Below are 23,329 nucleotides of genomic sequence, written 5' to 3'. Positions count from 1 at the left end.
GAATGATGGTTGAGTTTACAAGATATGTATTATGGAATTGGAGGCAAAGCTAAGCCCACTCTAAAAGTGACATGAGGTTTGGTGTTTTGTTACATTTGTCTCATTTCTCAGAACTCAAAGGAAATTTGTGACTAAGAAATACTACATTAAATGTTGCAACTACGTTAAAATCTATCTTACACAAACAAATGTGTTTTTGCTAATCCGATGGTGGTGAATGGGTGTTTTATTGTGATCCACGGACGGCATTTGCTCTCAAAAGTGAAAGACAAATCGTGGTTCAGAATTCTTCCCTCTTTTATGATCGAATCCTATGGCTTGGAATGGCTGAGCGTGTATTGAGCATAATTTTATTCAATGGTAATCAATGTATTTTTTGACCGTCCATGTTGTTATTTTACGTTTTCCCTAGGGTTTGTTTTATTTAAAGTTCTTCTCCTCCAGGTTTTCAACAGTATTTCCGCAATTAAATTCCTACCTCAACAATCAAATCAATTATTCATACGTTACAAAAATAAATAACCTATTAACACCACCAATCCCTTGAATTGTTCGTCTACATAAACCCGATAAACCACATGCATACATGCTATCTTGCAAATCTTCTCGGCGGGTTTGTAGAAAATAATCTGCAAAATTGATTTGATTCAAGGTAAATGTCTCATTTTAATTCATGTTTGCATTTTTGCTGTTTTTGTTTACTCTCAAACTCTTTTTTTTTTATTTTATCATAACACAAAGCTTCCTCTCTTTTTGGGTTTGTGATGTTCTATAACGAATTGATTTCTCTAATATATATGTATTGATTGCAGAAGATGGTGGAATAACTAAACTCACCTCCATACATGTGTAAGATTTGTATTTCCATATTTTGGTTCCAAACTTAATTTTAATTTGGAGATCATTATATGTTGGATTTTGATTCTATAGTTTGCAAATTTGAACCATCTCTATCTTTGTTTCTTTAGGATTTTGGTTTTAGTTTAAACTATTTTTGTCTGTGTTTCTCTTGGATTTTGTGCGTCACATGTTATACCTCCATGGTGGAACTTTCATTTCCGTTGTATGATGCTGCTGAAATTGTTTACTATATAAGACGAGTTTTTGTAGAAAGTGTATGTGTTAAGTTTGATTAGACTACTCTTTGTTGTTGTAGTTTTTTACTCGCAGAAGGGTTCTACTAAGAGAAGCCGTGGATGGATAAAGAAACTATTAGATGGAAAAGTTGATTCTAGATGACGTTCAGCGAGTATTATTGCATGTTGGATAGGTTCTGATGCGCCAACACCTGGGAAACCAAAATAGAACTGGGTCCATTGGTTTTGTGGAAGAAAATCTGATCATCAAATGTTTCTTCACAAGCAGTGAATCATAATAACTCAGCAATCCCTGAGATGAAATATGTGAGGAAATAAATTAAGGCCTCTCAACTGATGAGAAGCTTCAATATTCAAAGGTATTTCATGATAAGTTTTAATTATCTCTGTTGTGAAGGTGTTGTTATTTAAATGATATTTAGTTAGGTTCAATTTTTTATAGCAAAATTGCATATTTTGTTTGTAGAGAGCTTTAAAAAAAATTCCTTTGAGATGACGAGCTTGGTATCCTATGAGAATTTAGAGAATTATCATGTATCACCATTGTCGAAACCTCCATCTACCAATTAGCTCCTGTGAAACAGCAGTATCCTGGGGCTTTCACATAAGAATATTTCTTACTTGAGTCATCTGGCTGTCTATTTCTATGTATCCACGTTCATATATTAGATGATCCTTAAATTAAGAATATATAGAGTTTTAATTCATACATATAAGAACGAAATATTTAATAAGCATTGGAAGTTCGATTCATATAGCTTTTCCATAACTACAACTTTCATGAAGTATATAAATAGATAGAGAATGCTTTGAACTTTCGCCAAGTAAAAATATGACTTCCCTAAATGCCCAATTCATTTTGCAACTGAGCGTAAGAATACCTTCCAATGTTAAACACGACCTACTGATGCTTTAGTCTAAATGGTGACTGACCAAAAAAAAATTCGACCGTTATGTTCTTTATGCACATGGAGAGTTATGACTTACAAAAAAACTGATGGATATATTGTTGCAGATTTTTGTCTGTACATTGAGGGATGCCATCCATCTCGAGTTACCATTCGTATGAGGTCACTGTTATTGAAGGGTAATCTGGCTGAGTTTTCATTCTGGATGACTTTGTTGATGCATAATTTGTATTTGAATTAATTTTTCTTGAATTTGTATTTGGTTTTGTTGTACTGTTTTCTGAAGTTGTTTGTGCATATCAATTTTAGTTGCTTTTAAATAGACCATGCATAAGGATAACAGTTATTTCCTTGTTTACCTTCTTTTGTTTCTTTGAGATGAGTGTTAAATCTCAGAGCAATTTGTAATTGAAGTTCTTTTGTTGTATGTTGTCGAGTCTAGGCACGTCAGTACATGCGCCTACCATTTTTTATTGCTCATCAAATATTTTTACAGCCAATTGGAAGTAATTAATGGTTGATGATATGATCAAGTGCTACTTGAAAACTGCAGATAGGAGGAACCTATTCATACATCCACCCTAGGGATTTCAAATGTGCTTTTCTCTTCTTCCTTTTGGTTTCAGTGGCCTTATTGATCGTGGCATTCGCTTGGATCCAAGGTATGATGTCTGGTATGACCCCTGTTTACATTTGTACTTGGCTGCTCAAAATTTTGTCAGATTTTAAGCTCCTTCCTTTTTTGTTTGCGATACATATTACTTCCACGGTGCACCCTATTTCTAACGGGTACCATTAGATTTTGAGTCACTCCCAATTGTGATCCGATTCTTTGTTGTTGGGAACTAAGAAAATTTTGTAATTGGTTGTTACATGTAAATCTTGGCTCTGTACATTTCCCCTATAGGTACTGGGATATGCTTTGCGTTTTTTCTTGAAAATCAATATATTTTATTCGAATTTCAGGGTTAGTGAGCACATATATAGAATTTCATAGAAAAATCATTTTACGTGATTTGAAAAATTATTTGCAGGGGTGAACGAAACGTATATAAATAATGCATCATCCAAGAGAATCCTCCTTAAACTTGGCACTTCTTTCTGAGCTTGAAGTATTACCGTTGCATTTTTTTCTCCTAATTCTCAGTTGTGGTTGGCATTAATCAGTAATGGTGCCGGTTTCCATATAGTGCTAATTTTTAGATTGTACATTATGTGAACATACTTAGTTGAAGTTTTTCCTTTTGAATAAAGTTGTTCACGATTTAGAATAGTTGCAGCGCCCACGCAGTCGGACAATTTGAATTTTTTGTGCGAGCTTATTTGTTTATGGGTCTGTGGGAAAATTTTCTTTTAACAGTGCTATCAAACAACAATAATAAAAGCAAAGAGAAATTTGGAACCATCGTCTGATCAAAAAAAAAAATGGAACCAGCAGGGTGCTTCTGACACCAAAGGCAAATGTGTCGTCGACCTTTTATGTTCTTGTTATGCATTAGTGTGTTCAACCTTTTATCATACCCCATTTATACAATGAAATTATAACGAAACATTCGATTTATCCACAATACCAAGGGAGGCTCTGTAAAAAGAAATCCAATTATTGAGCTCTTAAAAATGCAGCCAACAAAATCATATTAGCACAAATTTCTTATCAGACTTGGAATCTTGGGCTTTAAAGGTCCAGATTGCAAACTATCTCGTCCACCTTCATATGACCGCTACATCCATATGTTGTCCGGAAAAAAATATATAAGAAAATGCTCCCAATATCACTTAAGAATGCTTAAATACATTACATGAGTTAATGTCTCATTTTATAGTAACACCAACTCAATCCCGGGCATTACGGCACGGGTTATATTCTAACGAGCATACGAAAAATAAGCTGATGAATGAAAGAAAATGAATGCAGACGATGATCCCAGTGAGGCTTGGTAAGAACAAATAATAAAGCCTGAAATTGAGCCAGACATACCATATATACGTTGCCACTAGGCCGCTTAATGAGTGAGTGAGCCACATAATGAAAATATAGAGATAACCTCCTCATTTACATATTTAACAATTACATTGATGCTATTAGTAGTTAGTAAAAGCCAATTCTGATTGATAAAGTAGATACATCCTTATGATAAAGTGGATACATCCTTTTGGTTAATAAAATATGAACACTATAAATGAATCTAATTTTCCTATTATGTATGATTGTTTCAGCATTCGTGTATCTGAAATACGTTAATCTTTTTATTCAATTCAAATGCCCTGTGATAGAGGATAGTCACCAAGGATGATATTTGGTGGAGATAATAATGCTGCGGGTGATGGCAAACATGTTTCTCGGAGATGGTAGTATATTTTCAGCCAGTATGTACCTGCTAACCTTGCAAACATATATTTTCAGCCAGCATGTACCTACTAACCTTTGCATTAGATCCTATCACATCATTTGCAGAGTTTCTTATTCGTCGATTTCATGGGGTTTTGTGGTTTATATCTCTTGCTTTTTCTAAGTGATGATGTGTTTTTTTTCTTCTGATATCAGGGAAACAAATCAACACAAATGATGCAAAGGAGGTTTCTACCGGAACACGGTAAAGGAGCAATTACAAAACATTTTCAATTGAATTGAGCGCCATTATCACTTCTCAAGTATTTGAACCAATTGGTATTAAAGGAATCATTTTTTATATGTACAAACTTCTACAGGAGGTAGGTGATTAAGATGCGGAATTTACAGTAGGTAGAATAAATTACCTCACCGTTCCTTTCAACAATTCACGGAAGTTCTTGGTTTACTGCATTATATCAGGAAAAGGTCTGTTAAGCAGCAAAAGGTTCATTTTTGGCTGAATTCGATTGAAGTTTATCATTATTGGTTGTTGCAGCAATAATATCTTAAAATTAGATTCCCACTGCTTGCGATATGCTAAGAAAAAGTGAATAGGAGTTCACTCACACCAAACAAATCATCGAGCAGTAAGACTTCTTGCAAAAGAAGAAAGGCGGAAAACCTCCGGTGCTAGAGGTGCCTTAATGTGGTAGTGCATAAGAGGTTCGTTAAGAGACAAAATGTGACTTGGAAAATTTGGTAATATATCTCCATATTAAAGATTGTCACTAAGAGCATCCACAGTGGGCGACTAAACCCAAATATTTGGTTTATTAACGAGACGTAGTGGGACGGACTATCGATTAAATCCTGACCATCGATTAAATCCCAGACTATATTTGGTCTGGGACCAAGACTAAACCCAAATTTGATCGCGCGGGACCTGAAGGCTACGTCCCACACCAGGCATACATTTAGTTTACGCCCCACACCAGGCGTGTTTTTAATCTCCGCGCGATTCATTTTTTTTTCAATTTTGTATGGGGCGGGGCTTTACACCTCCGCCCCATAAAATGACTTTGAAATATTAGTGGGACGGGCGGAGATTTAATCCTCCGCCCCAATTTTTTTTTTTTTTTTTTATAAAACAACGGGCGGACGTATAGTCACACGCCCCACATCAGGCGAATGCACAGTGTTACGCTCGATCAAATTTAGTCTTCCACCCGTAGCGTCACACACCAGACTAAACTCAAATTTGGTCGTTTTTTTTGGTCTTTGATCTTTGGTTATACTCGCACCACTGCAGTTGCTCTAAGACGCAAAAAGGTCCTAACAAGCGATAAAAGGTGTTTCATTGCGTGCGCCAAAGTAGTTTCATGGTAACCAAGTGATCAGGCATCCATAATGATAATTGTCTATTCAAGTCAATGATTACACTACATGGACCAAATAAAATGAGCTTTATGATTACCTTTACAGTCGGTTCTGTTGGGAGAATTTGAAATCTAAGAATTCAATTGGGTAACCCAATTTTTGGAATTGGATTCCAAGGAATGCAATTCAAATCCTAAAAATTCATGTTCGGTTGAGGTGATTCAATTATCTTTGTTTTTACCCCGGAATCCAATTTCATTGCACTATTGGACCAATGCAATGGAATTCTACTATTGTGGAGTGAATTGGATTTCTAGGAATCAAAATTCTTAATTACAAAAAGTTCATTTGCACAGTTCGGTTCAAGAAATTGGGTGCATTCCCTTTCCTCGGAATCCAATTCCTTGAAACGAACATGTTGTTAATATCATCACCGGGGAATCCAATTCCTTGAAACGAACATGTTGTTAATATCATCACCTCCTAACATAAGAGGCAGTTATTGTTTTATCACCGCAGCAACCTTAAGTTTAAGTTAAACCAATTAGTATACTTGATTGTCGCAAGTTTGAAGGGCTCATTGCTGTTGTGGAAGGCCAAACCTCCCTTTTGGTTGTGTAAATTTCGTATCCATGTCCTTTGTATATTGAATTGCAATTGGTACAACGCGGGGTAGGGGAGTAAGTGTTTTGAAGACTTGAAACGACAACGCGGTCCACATAATAATGATTATGTAGACCAAACGAGGGAGTTTGAGAAATTTAACGACTATCAGTATTTTGAGAATGATTGTTGTAATCTTTGCAAATGTTTCACCACAATACCTTAATGTTTTAGATGTTTCTTATAGTATTGGTTTTTTAGGGCGGTAGGTAAGCTTATTGAATGTGTTGTCAGTTTTCAATGAAATAAATGTTCAAATTTGGACCCAATGTTTCAGAAACTTAATTATTTTCAGTACCTTCAATTAAATAAGCAAAACAGATTATGGGGGCGTTGGATAATTTTACCCACCGTTGGATTAAAGCCATTTTAGTTTCCCTGTTGAAATATAGCTGTCAAGTTTTAGTTTTTAGAATTAGGTCCTTTTAGTTTATAACCATTTCGTATTGTACCCTTTTCTTAGTTATGAATTATCCGTTTTCAGACCCTTCGTCAACTGTTACCATCTTAGACAGACATAAGGGCAAGCTGCTAGCAAGGGGACGCCATCATTAGTGTTAAACTTGATTTTGTGTTTCGTACAAACAAGTCTATGTTGCAGCAAAAAAAAAAGATAACTGGCTTATAGGAGCAAGAGTCGTAAAACATAATTGCTAACATGTACAAAGGATCGAAAACACCCAACATGAAAACAATTTTGGATTTTTTTTCTTAAGTTCTCAAAACCAATTACGATTTAGACACATTTGTCTTACCAAACCGACCAAAATCTACATAACTGCGTCACTTCCATGACTGCAAAAACTAAAAAAAACATGAACGACATAACTTTCACGGCTACAAAATATGAACTGCATAACTTAATTTCTCTTTAGTTCTTCTTCATAATACTAATAACAAGCATCTTCTTCCATCCTCGGTAACAGAAATGGGCTTGGATGGAAGCGTACTAATAATACCGGCATTAAAATTCTTCAAGAACTTATGCTCATCTCTCAAAGGAACCTTATATACATTCAAACAAGTGAATCCTGCATCCCATAAAAATATATTAATTAGTGACCATAACCAATGAGATCAACATATATGCTTGTACCCGTAAGATCAACATTAAGATCAAATTCATTCATTTGACTAATTGACGTGATTGGTGCCGCATGTCATCACTCTTAATAATAGAAGTGTATAGGGAAAAAATGTCTCTAAAAACTCCACTGCATAAGCATAAACAACACATAGAGCAGCATAAGCATAAGTTGTAAATTCCGGCTTCTTAATTTACCTTTTTGTAGTCTTGGAGCATGTTGTTGTTGGTACCAACTTAACTTTTGGTCTATAAGAACTCTCACAAGTCATATTCCTCCATTTTTCATGTGTAAAACATTAACACCACAGAAATGATTATTAGGGAGATTCAGAAGCAATGACCAATTTTCAGGAAATACAAAATCCCTCAAAGATCATTAAATTTGATGGAATTGAGAATGATAGAGTTTACCCTGAAGTCAACACTGGTATGGGAAACAACACAAGGACCAAATTCAGGATCTGTCACAATGTTTTTCCATTCCCCGCTCCATGTTTGTTAACACCAGATTTTAAGGCTGCTTCTTCTTGTAATGTCCATTTCAGTTTCCGTCTGGGTATTATAGGGTCTACGATTGTGAGCTTATTGTATGATGATCAAATTAAGCGACATGAAATTTGGTCTTTTGTCTTTCTCTTCACAAAATTTTAGGGTTCATTGGTCGCATCTTTTGTCTGCTGATAATTGGGAGGAGGAAGGCGATATTGTTTTCAGTTTTTATGGCACTTGTGGGGATGGCTTCTATTTTGTTTAATAAAATAAGGGACCTATTTTTAATTACACAAGTTAACCAGCTGTATTTTAAGTGGAAAACTAAAATGGCTATTAATCTAACGGTAGGTAAAATGATCCAACGCCCCACAAGTTGTTTGCTTATTAAACTGAGCTGCGCCGGGCAGCACTGCTCTTAACTTAATAGTTGTTTCATTATTTGAGTACGTACTTAATGAGAAAGAGGCGGTGAATTGTGTAGCCTTTTGATGCTAATACTTAATAGTGTGCCGTGTCAGTTACCAACTCCAAAATTTGATGAAGATTGCAAAAGATTAGTCGTCCCAAATAGGTAGGCCGATATGCTAATGCTCTGCGAACCTCTACACTTCCGCAGGTACAACTATCCGACTTGCTAATATTACATTTTAACAAAAAAGGAAAGGCATATCTTTATATTGCACAAATGATAATATAAGCAGTACCATCTTTTTAGTTTCTCGGAATGCCCCTTTACCAAAAAAACAAAAAAAACAAATGATAAATTGATAATATTATTAAGTTAGTCCCATGCAACCTTTTTTTTTTTGCTGGGTCAAAATGATTTATTAAAGGAAAATAATATAATTACACGAATTACAAAATGAGAGTTAGTCCCGTGCAACGCACGGCCAAGATACTGGTTACATTACACATTACTGTAAATGTTACATCTCCATTTTCCCGTGTATCTCGTAAATTCTGCCAGGGTTGCCTTTTCGATCCTCAGGTAAAACCGGATAGGGGTTGATTAGTCATTTGAATTGTGAATTGTGTAATCTTCAAATCCAGGAAATAGCTGAAGGAACTATCATTTGCCGAGGAAGGATCATTAGAAATGACAGAATCTTCGTTCATCGAACACAAATCTTTTGCCAGAGTTGGTCTTCTTGGGAATCCAAGCGATGTATACTTTGGTCGTACAATTTCATTTAGTCTTGGGAATTTCTGGGCTATTGTTCGATTAGAACCGTCTAAAGATCTGATTATTCAACCTCATCCGACTAATGATCTCGTTCAGTTCGATTCCCTCGATCATTTGGTCTGTGCCTTTTGGCCTTGATTGTATTTGGTTAATGTTGAATTTAATGGTGTTTGTAATATTGAAGCATAAAACTTATTGTCGTGTAGGTAGGCAGGTTGGAAAATGAAGGTTATTATGGAGGAGTTCGCTTGCTTATGGCTATTTGTAAGGTTTTTTATAGGTATTGTAAGGAGAACAAGATCGAGCTTAATGATGGAAATTTCACATTATCCTACGATACAAATATACCTCGCCAGGTAAAACTTTCAAGTGATCCGACTTTTACTTTTTTCCTTGTCACGGTGACTGGATTTTGCTATCTTAGTTTGATAGAAATGTAAAGATGAAAATTCTGGTTTCTTGGTTTTCTTTAAGGAATGCATATACATGTAGACTTCAGGAGGGGGCGTTTTGTAATGATAAATAAATAAAAAAAGTAGACTTCAGGATGAGAAACATGTAGTATTATGTAGACTATAGACATTCTGCAAATTTGGACCAAGTCAAAGTGACAAGATAGGTCCCTGAGAGACTAAAGAAGCATAGTTCTCTCCCGAGCAATTTACGATCCCTAGTGGACCTCTCATCTCTATGTTAGCGGGTAAATGGATGAGAGCAGTTTAACTTTCTTGGGTTCCCATTATGAGTACCTTGTGATTCAAAGTTAGCAAATCACATAAGCAGGTGTTAGTTTACTTGGAAAGTCCATCCTGCAGTCAGAATAAAGGGCATAAAGTAGAGTAACATAGTTAACATATTATGGAATTGATTGTAAAGTTGCAGTTGTGAACTGCCCTGTGCAATTGTTGTGTTTTCTGCTCATATATGTTCCTGTATACATATAGATACTGTTTTATGAAGCACAAAATTCATTCGTCTACATAACTCGTTGTCCATTTGAATTGTTTGGTTCCAATAATAAGATGATTTGATTAATTTTTAGTATTAATGAAATCATGGTAGTTTTCCATGGCATGAGTAACTGTTTGTTGGTCATAAAAAAATATATGTACCTTAGCTTCACAAGTTGCTCCTTAATATTATAAGGATCTGGTTTTTATTGCTTATTTGAACTGTTTTGACGTTTCAGACAGGACTTTCAGGCTCCAGTGCTATTGTATGTGCTGCCCTAAATTGCTTTCTTGATTTCTACAATGTGAGGCATATCATTGAAGTAGAGATCAGGCCCAACTTGATTCTGTCGGCAGAAAGGGAGCTCGGTATTGTTGCTGGGCTCCAAGATCGTGTAGCTCAGGTGTATGGTGGACTAGTTTATATGGTATTGATTTTTAGGAATCTAAATTCATTAGTATTTACATGGCATATTGTTTATGTTGATAATTCCATTAAGCGCTCTAATTTGGTTGTGCAGGATTTTGACAAAGAGTCCATGGACAAATTGGGGCATGGCAAGTATACTCCAATGGAAATTGGTCTTCTTCCTCCTCTCTATCTCATTTATGCTGAAAACCCCAGTGACTCGGGAAAGGTAAGTCTCCCATAATGTTTTGCCATTCGATCATCCATCTATTATTTGCACTTACTAAAGTCTCTTTACTGGCGAAGTTGTTGCAAGATCAATATCTTTGGGTTTGAACTCTTGTGGATGATAGAATCTAGTAGTTTTACTGTTCTGAATTTATGCCAATGTAACAATCAAGAAAAATACATATATGCTCAAGTCTGCATAGTGTTTTCTGACAGGTACACAGCACTGTTAGCCAAAGGTGGCTTAATGGCGACGAATTCATAATATCATCAATGACCGAGGTTGCAGATATAGCTTTAGAGGGTCGAACAGCCTTGCTTGAGAAGGACTACACCAAATTCGCAGAGCTCATGAATCGTAATTTTGATATCCGAAGGTAAAAACCTACACCAGACCTAACTAATTCATCTAATAGGTACTGCCAAGTGTAATATCCATCTTTAGCTGAGAGAACTCCATTTCATATGAATACATGGGTGAAAATACCACCAAGTTGTTTTGGACGAGACGAGTCTTGAGATAACAGAAGAACACAAAGTAGGCAATGTTGGGTTGACAGTGTAATACGTTTAAGACAACCTGATCAAACTGTTGGAATTTCAGCTCCTTAACCTTTATGCTTCACCACTAGACATCTTATAAGCTCACTACAAGCTGAAATTAGACTTGAACCTAGTATTAGCATACTCATCAACTCACTGAAAAAGCACCACATATAGCTATAACACTACATATGATTCATACTAAAACAAGATGAGAACAAGGAAATAGAAACACTCAAGACACCTAACCTTTCATGACTTATTATCAACTTCTATTTCCTCAAATTACTTCATAATGGATGAAAACTGATTTTGCTTTATTTCCTAGTCATGCTTGCCACATGTCAACTCCAACCTTTCCATCATGAGTAGGATGACACTTCATGGCTACATTGGACAGCACATATAACATGTCAAGCTAAAGGACATGTCATGCTTTGACTCAACCTTATCTAGCATTAACCTTAAGCTAGTCTTTAATGCATGATTAAAACCATAAACATGCCTTAATGCGGATTAAGACTAATCCGACTTTACATAATATAAACAAGATTAATTTAACCAAATGGAGATTTGTTGCGGAAAACACAAAAAAGTCTAACATCTCCCACTTGTTTAAGCAACAAAAACTTTTATCAGAAACTTATTGTGCTAGCCGCACACCCGAGTCAAATAGTACGCTAGCCTTCGACTATATACACGTCACATTTAAGATGCGTAAGCCATTTCTATAATCAGAAAACTAGACGGCCTACCATTCTCAAGTAAAACATTTTATTTTTCAAAACAGGAAACATTTTATTGGCTTGACTTTACGCCAAAAACAAACTGAACTTCAAAAACTTCATTTGGCTTAGCCTTATGCCAACTAAATTGCACTTATAACTTTATTGGCTTGGCTTTAAGCCATACAAGCAGCACTACATACGCTCTTACGCCACCCGCTTTTTCTCCTTGATGACATCCCCATTTTCTTGCTCGAATTAAGCACTATGCTCGTATTCATCATGAGACCAAGAACTTTAGGACATTAATGATATCGAATGAGAACTATGTCTCCTACCAGAGACCACTTTATGAGCATATAACAACTTACAAAATTAAGGAAACAAATATGATGGTAAAGCCATAAACAACATATTCTCATTGACTTTAACCATAATATGCTTCATCTCAAACTAGAGACTACTTTATAAGCATACAAACCTCACAAGAATGTAAGAATGATGATAAACAAGCTATAATCAAGCTACAAATATCACTCCCACTGTATTTCAGATTCAAACATAATATGGAATAAACTTGATGATAAATCACAATTCCACTGAAATTCAGATTCAAGCACACCACGTACATGCTTATTATCACTTTATATTGCTATACTATAACAAACCATATAGACAGCATATCAATAAGCAAGAACAATAACATCTTAAACTCAAAACAAGACTCCGTATCATCGCAAATTACCTTTGGGCAGAAATTACGACATACAATGAGTCCTAATAAGTTTAAGAATAAATTCTCATATGAAAAGCTTTCACTCATATGAGACTTGATTCACATCAAATTTCATAAACACAGAACACCTTTGGGCAAGATTCGTGTTTACAATTTCTGAATGAATCAAAACGAACCTCCAAAATCACATAATTCTCATTAAAACACTTCCACATACTCTCAGAGCATCACTTTGGAAACACTTAGTCGAGTAATGAAAGCTACAGATTGTACAAGTTACAATTTCTCAAAACATAAAAAATTCAGACCTTATACTTGAACAGAAAACACTATTTTGAGAAGTCCAAATCCATCGCAGATGTGAACAAACCTTGATTGTGATACACAAATCTTCTACAACTGCTCCAATACTTGTTATACCGATTTTACAACCCCACAACATCAAGTATGAAGTACCGAATCACCGCATATGAGAAGAACTACCACCTTAGAAGGAAAACAATCCAAAACCTCAACCATACAATCACCCTAGCTGCTGAATATGTTATAACTAGGGGAAATAGAAGTTGAATGTTGGAATTTCAGCTCCTTAACCTTTAAGCTTTATTACTAGACATCTTATAAGCTCACTACAAGCTGAAATTAGACTTGAACCTAGTATTAGCATACTCATCAACTCACTGAAAAAGCACCACATATAGCTATAACACTACATATGATTCATACTAAAACAAGATGAGAACAAGGAAATAGAAACACTCAAGACACCTAACCTTTCATGACTTATTATCAACTTCTATTTCCTCAAATTACTTCATAATGGATGAAAACTGATTTTGCTTTATTTCCTAGTCATGCTTGCCACATGTCAACTCCAACCTTTCCATCATGAGTAGGATGACACTTCATGGCTACATTGGACAGCACATATAACATGTCAAGCTAAAGGACATGTCATGCTTTGACTCAACCTTATCTAGCATTAACCTTAAGCTAGTCTTTAATGCATGATTAAAACCATAAACATGCCTTAATGCGGATTAAGACTAATCCGACTTTACATAATATAAACAAGATTAATTTAACCAAATGGAGATTTGTTGCGGAAAACACAAAAAAGTCTAACATCTCCCACTTGTTTAAGCAACAAAAACTTTTATCAGAAACTTATTGTGCTAGCCGCACACCCGAGTCAAATAGTACGCTAGCCTTCGACTATATACACGTCACATTTAAGATGCGTAAGCCATTTCTATAATCAGAAAACTAGACGGCCTACCATTCTCAAGTAAAACATTTTATTTTTCAAAACAGGAAACATTTTATTGGCTTGACTTTACGCCAAAAACAAACTGAACTTCAAAAACTTCATTTGGCTTAGCCTTATGCCAACTAAATTGCACTTATAACTTTATTGGCTTGGCTTTAAGCCATACAAGCAGCACTACATACGCTCTTACGCCACCCGCTTTTTCTCCTTGATGACATCCCCATTTTCTTGCTCGAATTAAGCACTATGCTCGTATTCATCATGAGACCAAGAACTTTAGGACATTAATGATATCGAATGAGAACTATGTCTCCTACCAGAGACCACTTTATGAGCATATAACAACTTACAAAATTAAGGAAACAAATATGATGGTAAAGCCATAAACAACATATTCTCATTGACTTTAACCATAATATGCTTCATCTCAAACTAGAGACTACTTTATAAGCATACAAACCTCACAAGAATGTAAGAATGATGATAAACAAGCTATAATCAAGCTACAAATATCACTCCCACTGTATTTCAGATTCAAACATAATATGGAATAAACTTGATGATAAATCACAATTCCACTGAAATTCAGATTCAAGCACACCACGTACATGCTTATTATCACTTTATATTGCTATACTATAACAAACCATATAGACAGCATATCAATAAGCAAGAACAATAACATCTTAAACTCAAAACAAGACTCCGTATCATCGCAAATTACCTTTGGGCAGAAATTACGACATACAATGAGTCCTAATAAGTTTAAGAATAAATTCTCATATGAAAAGCTTTCACTCATATGAGACTTGATTCACATCAAATTTCATAAACACAGAACACCTTTGGGCAAGATTCGTGTTTACAATTTCTGAATGAATCAAAACGAACCTCCAAAATCACATAATTCTCATTAAAACACTTCCACATACTCTCAGAGCATCACTTTGGAAACACTTAGTCGAGTAATGAAAGCTACAGATTGTACAAGTTACAATTTCTCAAAACATAAAAAATTCAGACCTTATACTTGAACAGAAAACACTATTTTGAGAAGTCCAAATCCATCGCAGATGTGAACAAACCTTGATTGTGATACACAAATCTTCTACAACTGCTCCAATACTTGTTATACCGATTTTACAACCCCACAACATCAAGTATGAAGTACCGAATCACCGCATATGAGAAGAACTACCACCTTAGAAGGAAAACAATCCAAAACCTCAACCATACAATCACCCTAGCTGCTGAATATGTTATAACTAGGGGAAATAGAAGTTGAATGTTGGAATTTCAGCTCCTTAACCTTTAAGCTTTATTACTAGACATCTTATAAGCTCACTACAAGCTGAAATTAGACTTGAACCTAGTATTAGCATACTCATCAACTCACTGAAAAAGCACCACATATAGCTATAACACTACATATGATTCATACTAAAACAAGATGAGAACAAGGAAATAGAAACACTCAAGACACCTAACCTTTCATGACTTATTATCAACTTCTATTTCCTCACATTACTTCATAGTGGATGAAAACTAATTTTGCTTTATAAAACATATGAGGCTAGAAGTGAGTCCTAGTCATGCTTGCCACATGTCAACTCCAACCTTTCCATCATGAGTAGGATGACACTTCATGGCTACATTTGACAGCACATATGACATGTCAAGCTAAAGGACATGTCATGCTTTGACTCAACCTTATCTAGCATTAACCTTAAGATAGTCCTTAATGCATGATTAAAACCATAAACATGCCTTAATGCGGATTAAAACTAATCCGACTTAACATAGTATAAACAAGATTAGTTTAACCAAATAGAGATTTGTTGCGCAAAACACAAAAAAGTCTAACACAAACAACCTAAAAATCTCATTGCCAGAATGAAGTAGTAGGCTGCTTGCAGAAATTGGATATACACTGGAAAATTAGTTTACAAATATCCGGAAACACGTCAAAGAATAACCCTCTCTTTCTATTTTAATTGAAGAAAGGGTTCCATTGATAGCGAAGTGATGTCGAGATTCCCACAAAAAAAAAGAATCCTTTTTTCCAAGACTCATCCGTGATCAGTTAATTATTCTATTGGATTTATATGCTTATTCCGTGTGGATATATTCATCAAATGACTATTCATCTATTGTATTTACATCAAATAGGGGGTCAGGCAAGGTCTATGGAAAAAAGGTGGTTCCATTCAATGTTGTTTAACGAGGAATTAAAACATAGATATGGGCTAAGTAAATGAATGGATAGTCTTGGTCCTATTGAAAATACCAGTGGAAGTGAAGATCGATAGGGATAAAAATATTGATAGTGGCGATAATAGTGATAATTCCAGTGCTAATAATATGGATACTTTTTTCGATTGCAGGGACATTCGGAGTTTGATCTCTGATGACATCTTTTTAGTTAGGGATTGTAAATATATCATTTTTAATTTTTTCTATTCTAAAAAATAGTCGAACTGTTTCATTCAGTATAACATGTTCATTTATTTTATTCTGGTTTTCTTTCGATTAATATATACTTACTAAAATTCATGTTCGTCAGACGCATGTTTGGAGATGATGCTTTAGGATCGATGAACCTAGAGATGGTAGAAGTGGCAAGAAGAGTTGGAGCTGCATCGAAGTTTACTGGAAGTGGGGGAGCAGTTATTGCCTACTGTCCTGATGGACCTTCACAAGTAAAACTTCTAGAGGATGCTTGCCAGAAAGCAGGTTTCATAATTCAGCCAGCTACGGTTGTTCCATCCTTTCTAAAAGATGTCGATCTCAATAGCGCATGTCCTCCTGTTCCTTCCAACTAGAAATTTATCTTACTAATTTTGAGATGGGACCCTCAATTGACACGTCCTCTTTGTTTTCGGCTTAGTTTTGATAACTCTTTTACAGTTTTTAAGGAGAAATGTTATAAAGTTTTGTTGCTTCTGAAATCTAATTTGGCAGTTGTTGCAAGGAATTTTTACTTGAGTAGAGGAGTTCTGCAGAGATCTGAGAAGATTTTGAGCAATATAGTTCTCTGGTTTAGGAAAATTGAGATGAATAAGAGGAATTAGGTATCTAGCCTTTTTGCTATTTTCTCTTTTTTTAGAAATGCTATTTATTTTAGTTATGAGCCTATGACATTGTAATTAAGGGTATTCTAGGTTCTTAGGGAAGTTATTTCTATATCCCCTTCGGTTTATGGGTGTGGGGCCCCATGAGCCCCTTTATAATTCTTGTAATTAGGTTTTTTGTTTTAATAAACTTTTAGACTTGGCAAAAGAAAAAAAAAAGGAAAGAAAAAAAAAACAAAAAAAAAGGTGAACATAAGCGGTTGCATGCGTTGGACATAAAAATCATTATCTTCGAAATTCAACCTCAACTTTTGACGCCCAACTATGTAGGGAACAGTGATAGTATGCTACAACTTGGGTGTCTTATGCGCGGCTGTGGAGTCGCTTCACTTGAGTGTCTCAGAGCAAGGGCTATGGGGGTTGGGCGTTTTTTTTCACAACGAAAAAGTTGATCTAAAACAACTCTTTCATTTTGAAAGGGATAGACTCTAAAACAGTCTATCCCATAGCCCTTGCTCTCAGGAGTTGGTGGAATTGCTCTCTGATGGTTAGTTTTCATCGGAGTCAGGTGTTGCTTGGAATTGTTTTTTTGGATACCATGAAATTTAACCTGCCTACCGGAATGATGGTTTCGTTGGAATGCCAGGTGCCGCCGCTTGGGAAATGGAGTTCGTGCGGTTCCATTGTTGATGTCCACATGCCAGCCCCCAGCTGCTACTACATCCACGCATGTAGACAATGGAAAGATGGATATGATGACTGTTCGATCTCACAGGAACTGATGGTGCGGATGCTGGCAAACAGAATCAAAGAGGGATTGAGGTGAACCAATGCAAGAGGAAGAGGACAGTTGCATGCATACCTTACGTGCTACACAGATGCCACACCCTCCCTAGCTATATCAACAGTACATTAGATTGTTTTCTGCTGCTTTTTGGTCGAGCAGAAACAAAAACAATCGCAATTACAATTACAATTTATTTATTTTTTTAAAAAAACTTATACTGTAAAAATTGTAAATGGCATTGCCTTTCAATTTTTTTTTTTTTTTACATTACATTCAACCGTGAAACAGTGTGACTAGAGTGATTATCTCTCGGTTTTCTCAGACATTAATGCGCGTGGGACTCGATAATTACTCCTATGTTATTGTCAACTCTGAAGTTCGGCGTAACATAATCATTGGCTAATATTTTGTACTCAAGTAGTTCGAGGGATACAAAAAATAGAAATAGTACATATTTTTCAGAACAAAAATTCAAAGTTTAGGACCAAATTTATTTTTTTTTACGAGAAAAAGAAAATTTAATTAAAAATGGTTCTGAATCACTAAAGCAGTGAAAAAGGAACCAGAATTGTTACATGGATGTGTAAGTTACAGCTAGGGGTGTACATACCCTACCCATACTCGCCAATCCTATCCTACCCGTCAGATTTTTAACCGTATCCTACCCTACCCGCCATGTGACGGGTAGGGTGACGGTTAGAGATTTCTTACCCGCCATTAAATGGGTAGGGTGACGGGTAACGCTCGAAATTATCCTATCCTACCCGCCTTATATTGAAAAGACAAAATAACCCTTCCATTGTTTTTTTCTCCTGCCTATTTTTTTGTTATTTTAAAAGATATTAGAGCAACTGCAGTGGTGCGATCAAAACCAAAGATCAAAGATCAAAAAAAAGACCAAATTTTGGGTTTAGTCCGTGTTGTGACGCAACGGTACATGATTAAAATTTCGTCAGGCGGACTGTTATGGCTGCGCCCCATTTTACACTTTCATCAGGCGGACCTTAAAAGTCCGCCCCATTTATTTATTTTTTGTAACTTTCATCAGGCGGACTTTTTTTTTTCGTAACTTTCATTAGGCGGACTTTAAAAGTCCGCCTCATTCTTTTTCTTTTTTATTTAATTTGAATTTTCATCGGGCGTAATTTAAATCTCCGCCCGTTAACAAGCGTACTTTAAATTTACGCCCAGCAACAAGCGTACTTTAAATTTACGCCCGACTATATTAGAATTTGGGATTTGGTCGCGACCATATTTGGTCTGGAATTTGATCTTTGGTTGGGATTTGATCTTTACTCCGTCCCACTGTGTTACGATCTCATCCCAAATTTTTGGTTATACTCGCCCATTGTGGATGCTCTTAGGGGTATTATGTAAACTGGCCTTTTCGTCTACCTATCTCTATTCTCTTCTTTCTTCTTCCTCCTCAAATCGAACATAGAGTCATAGAAACCCTTTCCCAGTGCTAACCCTAGACCTTACTCTTCTCGAATTCGTGTTCATCTTTCAAGGTCTCGGTTAAAACCCTTTACTCAGTTGGTTCGTTTACACCCTAGTAATCTAATTCCGGCAAATCTGATGAAGAAGTTATGAACTGACGTCCAATCTTAGGTAAGTCCATAATAATCACATAATTATCATTTTCTTTTTTGATAATCTGAATGGATTTTTCTTTTTATACCTGAAGTATGTTGTATTGCTTGGTGGTTTCATTTTTATTTGAAGAAATTATTTGAAATCAGTTGAGTAATATGATTGCCATTATGAGAAATTAACATGCATGTTAAGTGATTGATGAAATTTTCATAGGAGTTTAGTTTGTTCCACATGGAGGACGAAATCAAAGTTAGAGTCTTGATTTCCTTTTTATTAGTAACTAATTTTGAATTTTTTATGAACAACCCTATACTACTGAAATAGAACGTGGGAATTAGGATTTCTCTAATTTCTTGTTTATTTTGTGATTGATTTGTATTTCTTTTGCTTGGGTTTGTTTGCTTTGTTATATATGATCCTAATCCTAACTAGAGTATGAGTGATTCACTTGAGTTGAGCTTGATATTTCAGAAGTTGATTCTGATTTGAATTTGGATGCTTAGTTTTCCATAAGTGAATGAATTTGTACTTTCGTAGATTGCAATTCCTAGGGGTATTCCACCTTCTAATTTTAATTTCTAGATTTTCCTAAATTGATTTTGGGGCTTACTAAAAGTTGATTTTAATTTAGTTAGTGATCTTTTAATTTAGTTGTGGTTTGACAACCAGGTTTATTAAAGTTTCTGGCTAGGTAGCATTTTAGCTAACTATACTTCTTGACTATACTTCGGTCTTTGAGGTTGGTTTTAGGCTAGAGTGAGAGGTTAGCAGTGATGAAATGTTAAAACAGTTGAGTCACTGGTGGAAGGATTTCATACTTTTGTTGTTTCCCTAGTTAGGACTTAGACAGACAAATAGTGCATGTTGTGTCCTGGTGGCTCACCTTCACGACCAAACAAAAGAAATTGCTACCTCTTACTCCGGGCTGAAGATAAATTTCGTGCCACCAAAACATATTAGATAAATCTCGCTTCTTCTTCGAAAATATTAGTTTTTCTTGATGACATTTCTAGAAAATTCATTTATAGGTAATATTGATGTCATTTTATTTCTTTTGAGACTGATCTTCACATCAGGAAAAGTCACTAAACATGGTTTAGTTTGTGCAGGCTTAGTGTGAGCAAACATGATTGAGATTACAGAAGAGATGTTTGTGCATGGTTGAAATATGTTTCTTGGTAAAGTTATATCTGTTGTGTAATTCGAAGCATGTATCTTTGTTTGGATTTAGGTTGATTTTCGCTTTGTAGGGTGTTTGTGCATTTGAGCTGGTACCAGGTGATTATGAAGTAGTTAATTTGACTCTTTAAGTTCTTAGGATTGAAGTATGAATTGTAAAATGATTTAGGATCTGGACTCATAAGATAGCCTTGTTTGGGAGATTTTATAAGACGCAAGAAATGGCATGGAATTAGGATTTAAAATCTGCTTGTAGTCAGTTTCATCTGCACTCTTGCCACACTTCCATTAGGCGATAAGTAACTCATTTGGACTTCTAGGATAGTACTAAAATAGGCAATGAATTCCATAAAAAGCACACCTTGTTGTCTACTGCTCTTGCAACAGGGCAATGCATTAGCCGTTAGTAAATGCTAAATTAAAAGGTTTTATTTTTTCCCTGTATTTGACACCTTACTATCAACTGGGAGTTTTTTGTTGAGAAATGATGTAACAAGAAGGAAGAGTATTCTTGTAATTGTGAATTGTTTTTTCATCTAGGCATGTTTGTTTTATCCGACTTGCTCATTTACATCCTCTGCATCTGATCAGAATATTCATATTGGTGTGGCGGCCTGGCATCTCTCATTGGCTGGTCTTTTGTAATAGTACTACTTATATGCTTGCTCTCTCCCTTGTATCAGTAAGAGGATCTAACAAGAGATAACTTGTATGCAGATTTATTTTGTGATCTTAGTACGTATTCCATCATCGTAGATGATGATTGAAGAAGGTCATATAAAGAGCTTTTAGTGATGATACTCTTATCTGAAGAACAAGGTTACGTGAAGAACATGGAATTATGCTGGGATTCATCGGCGATTTTGAAAAGAATAGAACTTTTGTTTCTTGAGCCTTTGTGCTGTTGCAAGATCTTTTTTTTGTTCTTTTGTTTGTTCACTTTTACCTAGTTAGATTGGCAGTACCATTGGGTACATATTTAGCTAGATTAGCCTTTGTGCTGTTGCAAGATCTTTTTTTTTTCTGAAGCATTTTTGTATACAGTCAAGGAAGACCAAAAAAAAAAAGAAAAAGGTTATGCCCGCCACCCTATCCTACCCGACCCGCCAATTAATGGGTCGGGTAGGATCTTACCCGTTTAATGGCGGGTAGGGTGGCGGGTAAAAAATTTCTTACCGCCAGTAAGCGGGTAGGGTGGCGAAATAGGCCATATCCTACCCACCCTACCCGTTGTGCATCCCTAGTTACAACATCCCAATAACAGATAATCGTGGATAAAGTGAAACCCGAAAAAATATATGTGTATCTAGTCGCCAATTGAAAAACAAAACTTTTACTGACACGATAATATGTTTAATACTTCTACTTAAATTCTTATAGAGTCTGTTATTTCTTTCTCCCCACATACTCCACCAAATTGCGAAAGGCAGATACCCCCAAAGACGTTTAAGTCTCTTCTTATTACTCCATTCCCACAAATTTTTTCTGACAACACTTGCAAAATCCCAGATGATTCAAAACTATTCATGAAATATGACCAAACCTTAAAAGTTGTTTTGCAATGTAAAAACAAATGAATATTAGTTCCTCATGAATACCACATAACAAATAATTGACATCCTGAATAATACATGCGTTGTAAAGATGATCTGGTGTGGGAGCATACAGTTTTATCATAACTTCCAAACCCAAAAAGAAACATTGAGTGGAACGTTAGGACTCCAAAGTTGTTTGTTTGGAAATAAGATAAAGCCTTCTGTTTCTAAGGTCGAGTATGCGGAAGCAACCGAAAAACCTTTATTTGTTTTTTTTTTTTTTTTTTTTTTTTTTTTTGTAAATCCGGAAAAAGACCTTTCCATTTCCATATCTCCAATTTTTATCATCACTAGCAGCAGAGAGAATAACATTAGGGTCACCTATAACCTGCAACAACTGAATAACTTCATGTAGCTCAAGTTCATTCAACGCCCTAACAAACTATAAATTCATGCACCTTGATCTGACATCATTTCCTTCACAGTGAGATTCTTACCTTTGGAGATTTTAAAAAAAGTGGGATTAATCTTCCTTAGCGCCTGTTCACCTACCCAAATATCATCCCAAAAGTAAATACCAAATGAAGTAATCAATTCCCCTTATAATCAATGAAGTAACGGCTTTAGTGAAGTCCCTTGCTTTTAGATTTCCCATCCAGAGACTCCGACCTATAGTTCTGCTAGATTGATTAGGAAATAAAGCTTCAGTAGCTCCTCCAAATTTCTGTGCTATAATTTTTCTCAACAGCGCACGCTTTTCAATGCCATATCTCCATCAATTTCGAGTGTAGAGCTTTATTAACTAGTCGTAAATTCTTTATCCCTAGACCACCCCTTATTTTTTGGTAGAGTTTATTTAGTCCACGAAAGCCAACTCTTTTTCTTAGTTGCAGAACTCGAACCCCAAAGGAAATTCCTCATAAATCTGTCAAGGTCTTTAACTACACTAATCGGCATTTGAAGCAGAATCACGTAGTAAACTGGCAAGCTAGCAAGCAGACTCTATATCATCACCAACCTCTTCCCCTTGGATAAGTAACTTCTTTTCCAACCTAATAACTTTTGTTGAAACTTTTGAATTACCTTATTCCATAATACTCTACAATTAGATTTGCTTCCTAACTCAATTCCCAAATAATTCAAGGGAAGCTGACATGAAGA

The 23,329-nt window shown here is 35.6% G+C and overlaps 1 protein-coding gene and 1 long non-coding RNA gene across 4 annotated transcripts; both read left to right on the top strand.

Moving 5' to 3' along the window:
• Positions 1-467: 467 nt before the first annotated feature.
• LOC113345717 lies at positions 468-3,328 on the top strand. Of its 3 annotated transcripts, XR_003358269.1 has the most exons (6): positions 468-652; positions 813-849; positions 1,157-1,456; positions 2,113-2,184; positions 2,559-2,667; positions 3,040-3,328. It is a non-coding gene; the product is annotated as an uncharacterized LOC113345717 (long non-coding RNA). The 3 variants fall into 3 exon arrangements; XR_003358268.1 differs by lacking the exon at positions 2,113-2,184 and having other exon boundaries at positions 475-652; XR_003358267.1 differs by lacking the exons at positions 2,113-2,184; positions 3,040-3,328 and having other exon boundaries at positions 478-652; positions 2,559-3,033.
• A 5,579-nt stretch (positions 3,329-8,907) lies between these two features.
• LOC113345802 (glucuronokinase 1-like) lies at positions 8,908-17,185 on the top strand. The gene is made up of 6 exons (XM_026589473.1): positions 8,908-9,256; positions 9,346-9,495; positions 10,329-10,517; positions 10,611-10,727; positions 10,943-11,103; positions 16,564-17,185. The coding sequence occupies exons 1-6, from the start codon at positions 9,053-9,055 to the stop codon at positions 16,820-16,822; spliced, it is 1,080 nt and encodes a 359-aa protein (XP_026445258.1). The 5' UTR covers positions 8,908-9,052; the 3' UTR covers positions 16,823-17,185.
• Positions 17,186-23,329: the final 6,144 nt, after the last annotated feature.

The sequence above is a fragment of the Papaver somniferum genome, unplaced genomic scaffold (genome assembly GCF_003573695.1).
Source record: "Papaver somniferum cultivar HN1 unplaced genomic scaffold, ASM357369v1 unplaced-scaffold_83, whole genome shotgun sequence".
Lineage (NCBI taxonomy): Eukaryota > Viridiplantae > Streptophyta > Magnoliopsida > Ranunculales > Papaveraceae > Papaver > Papaver somniferum.
This window is presented reverse-complemented; position numbering and strand designations above follow the sequence as displayed.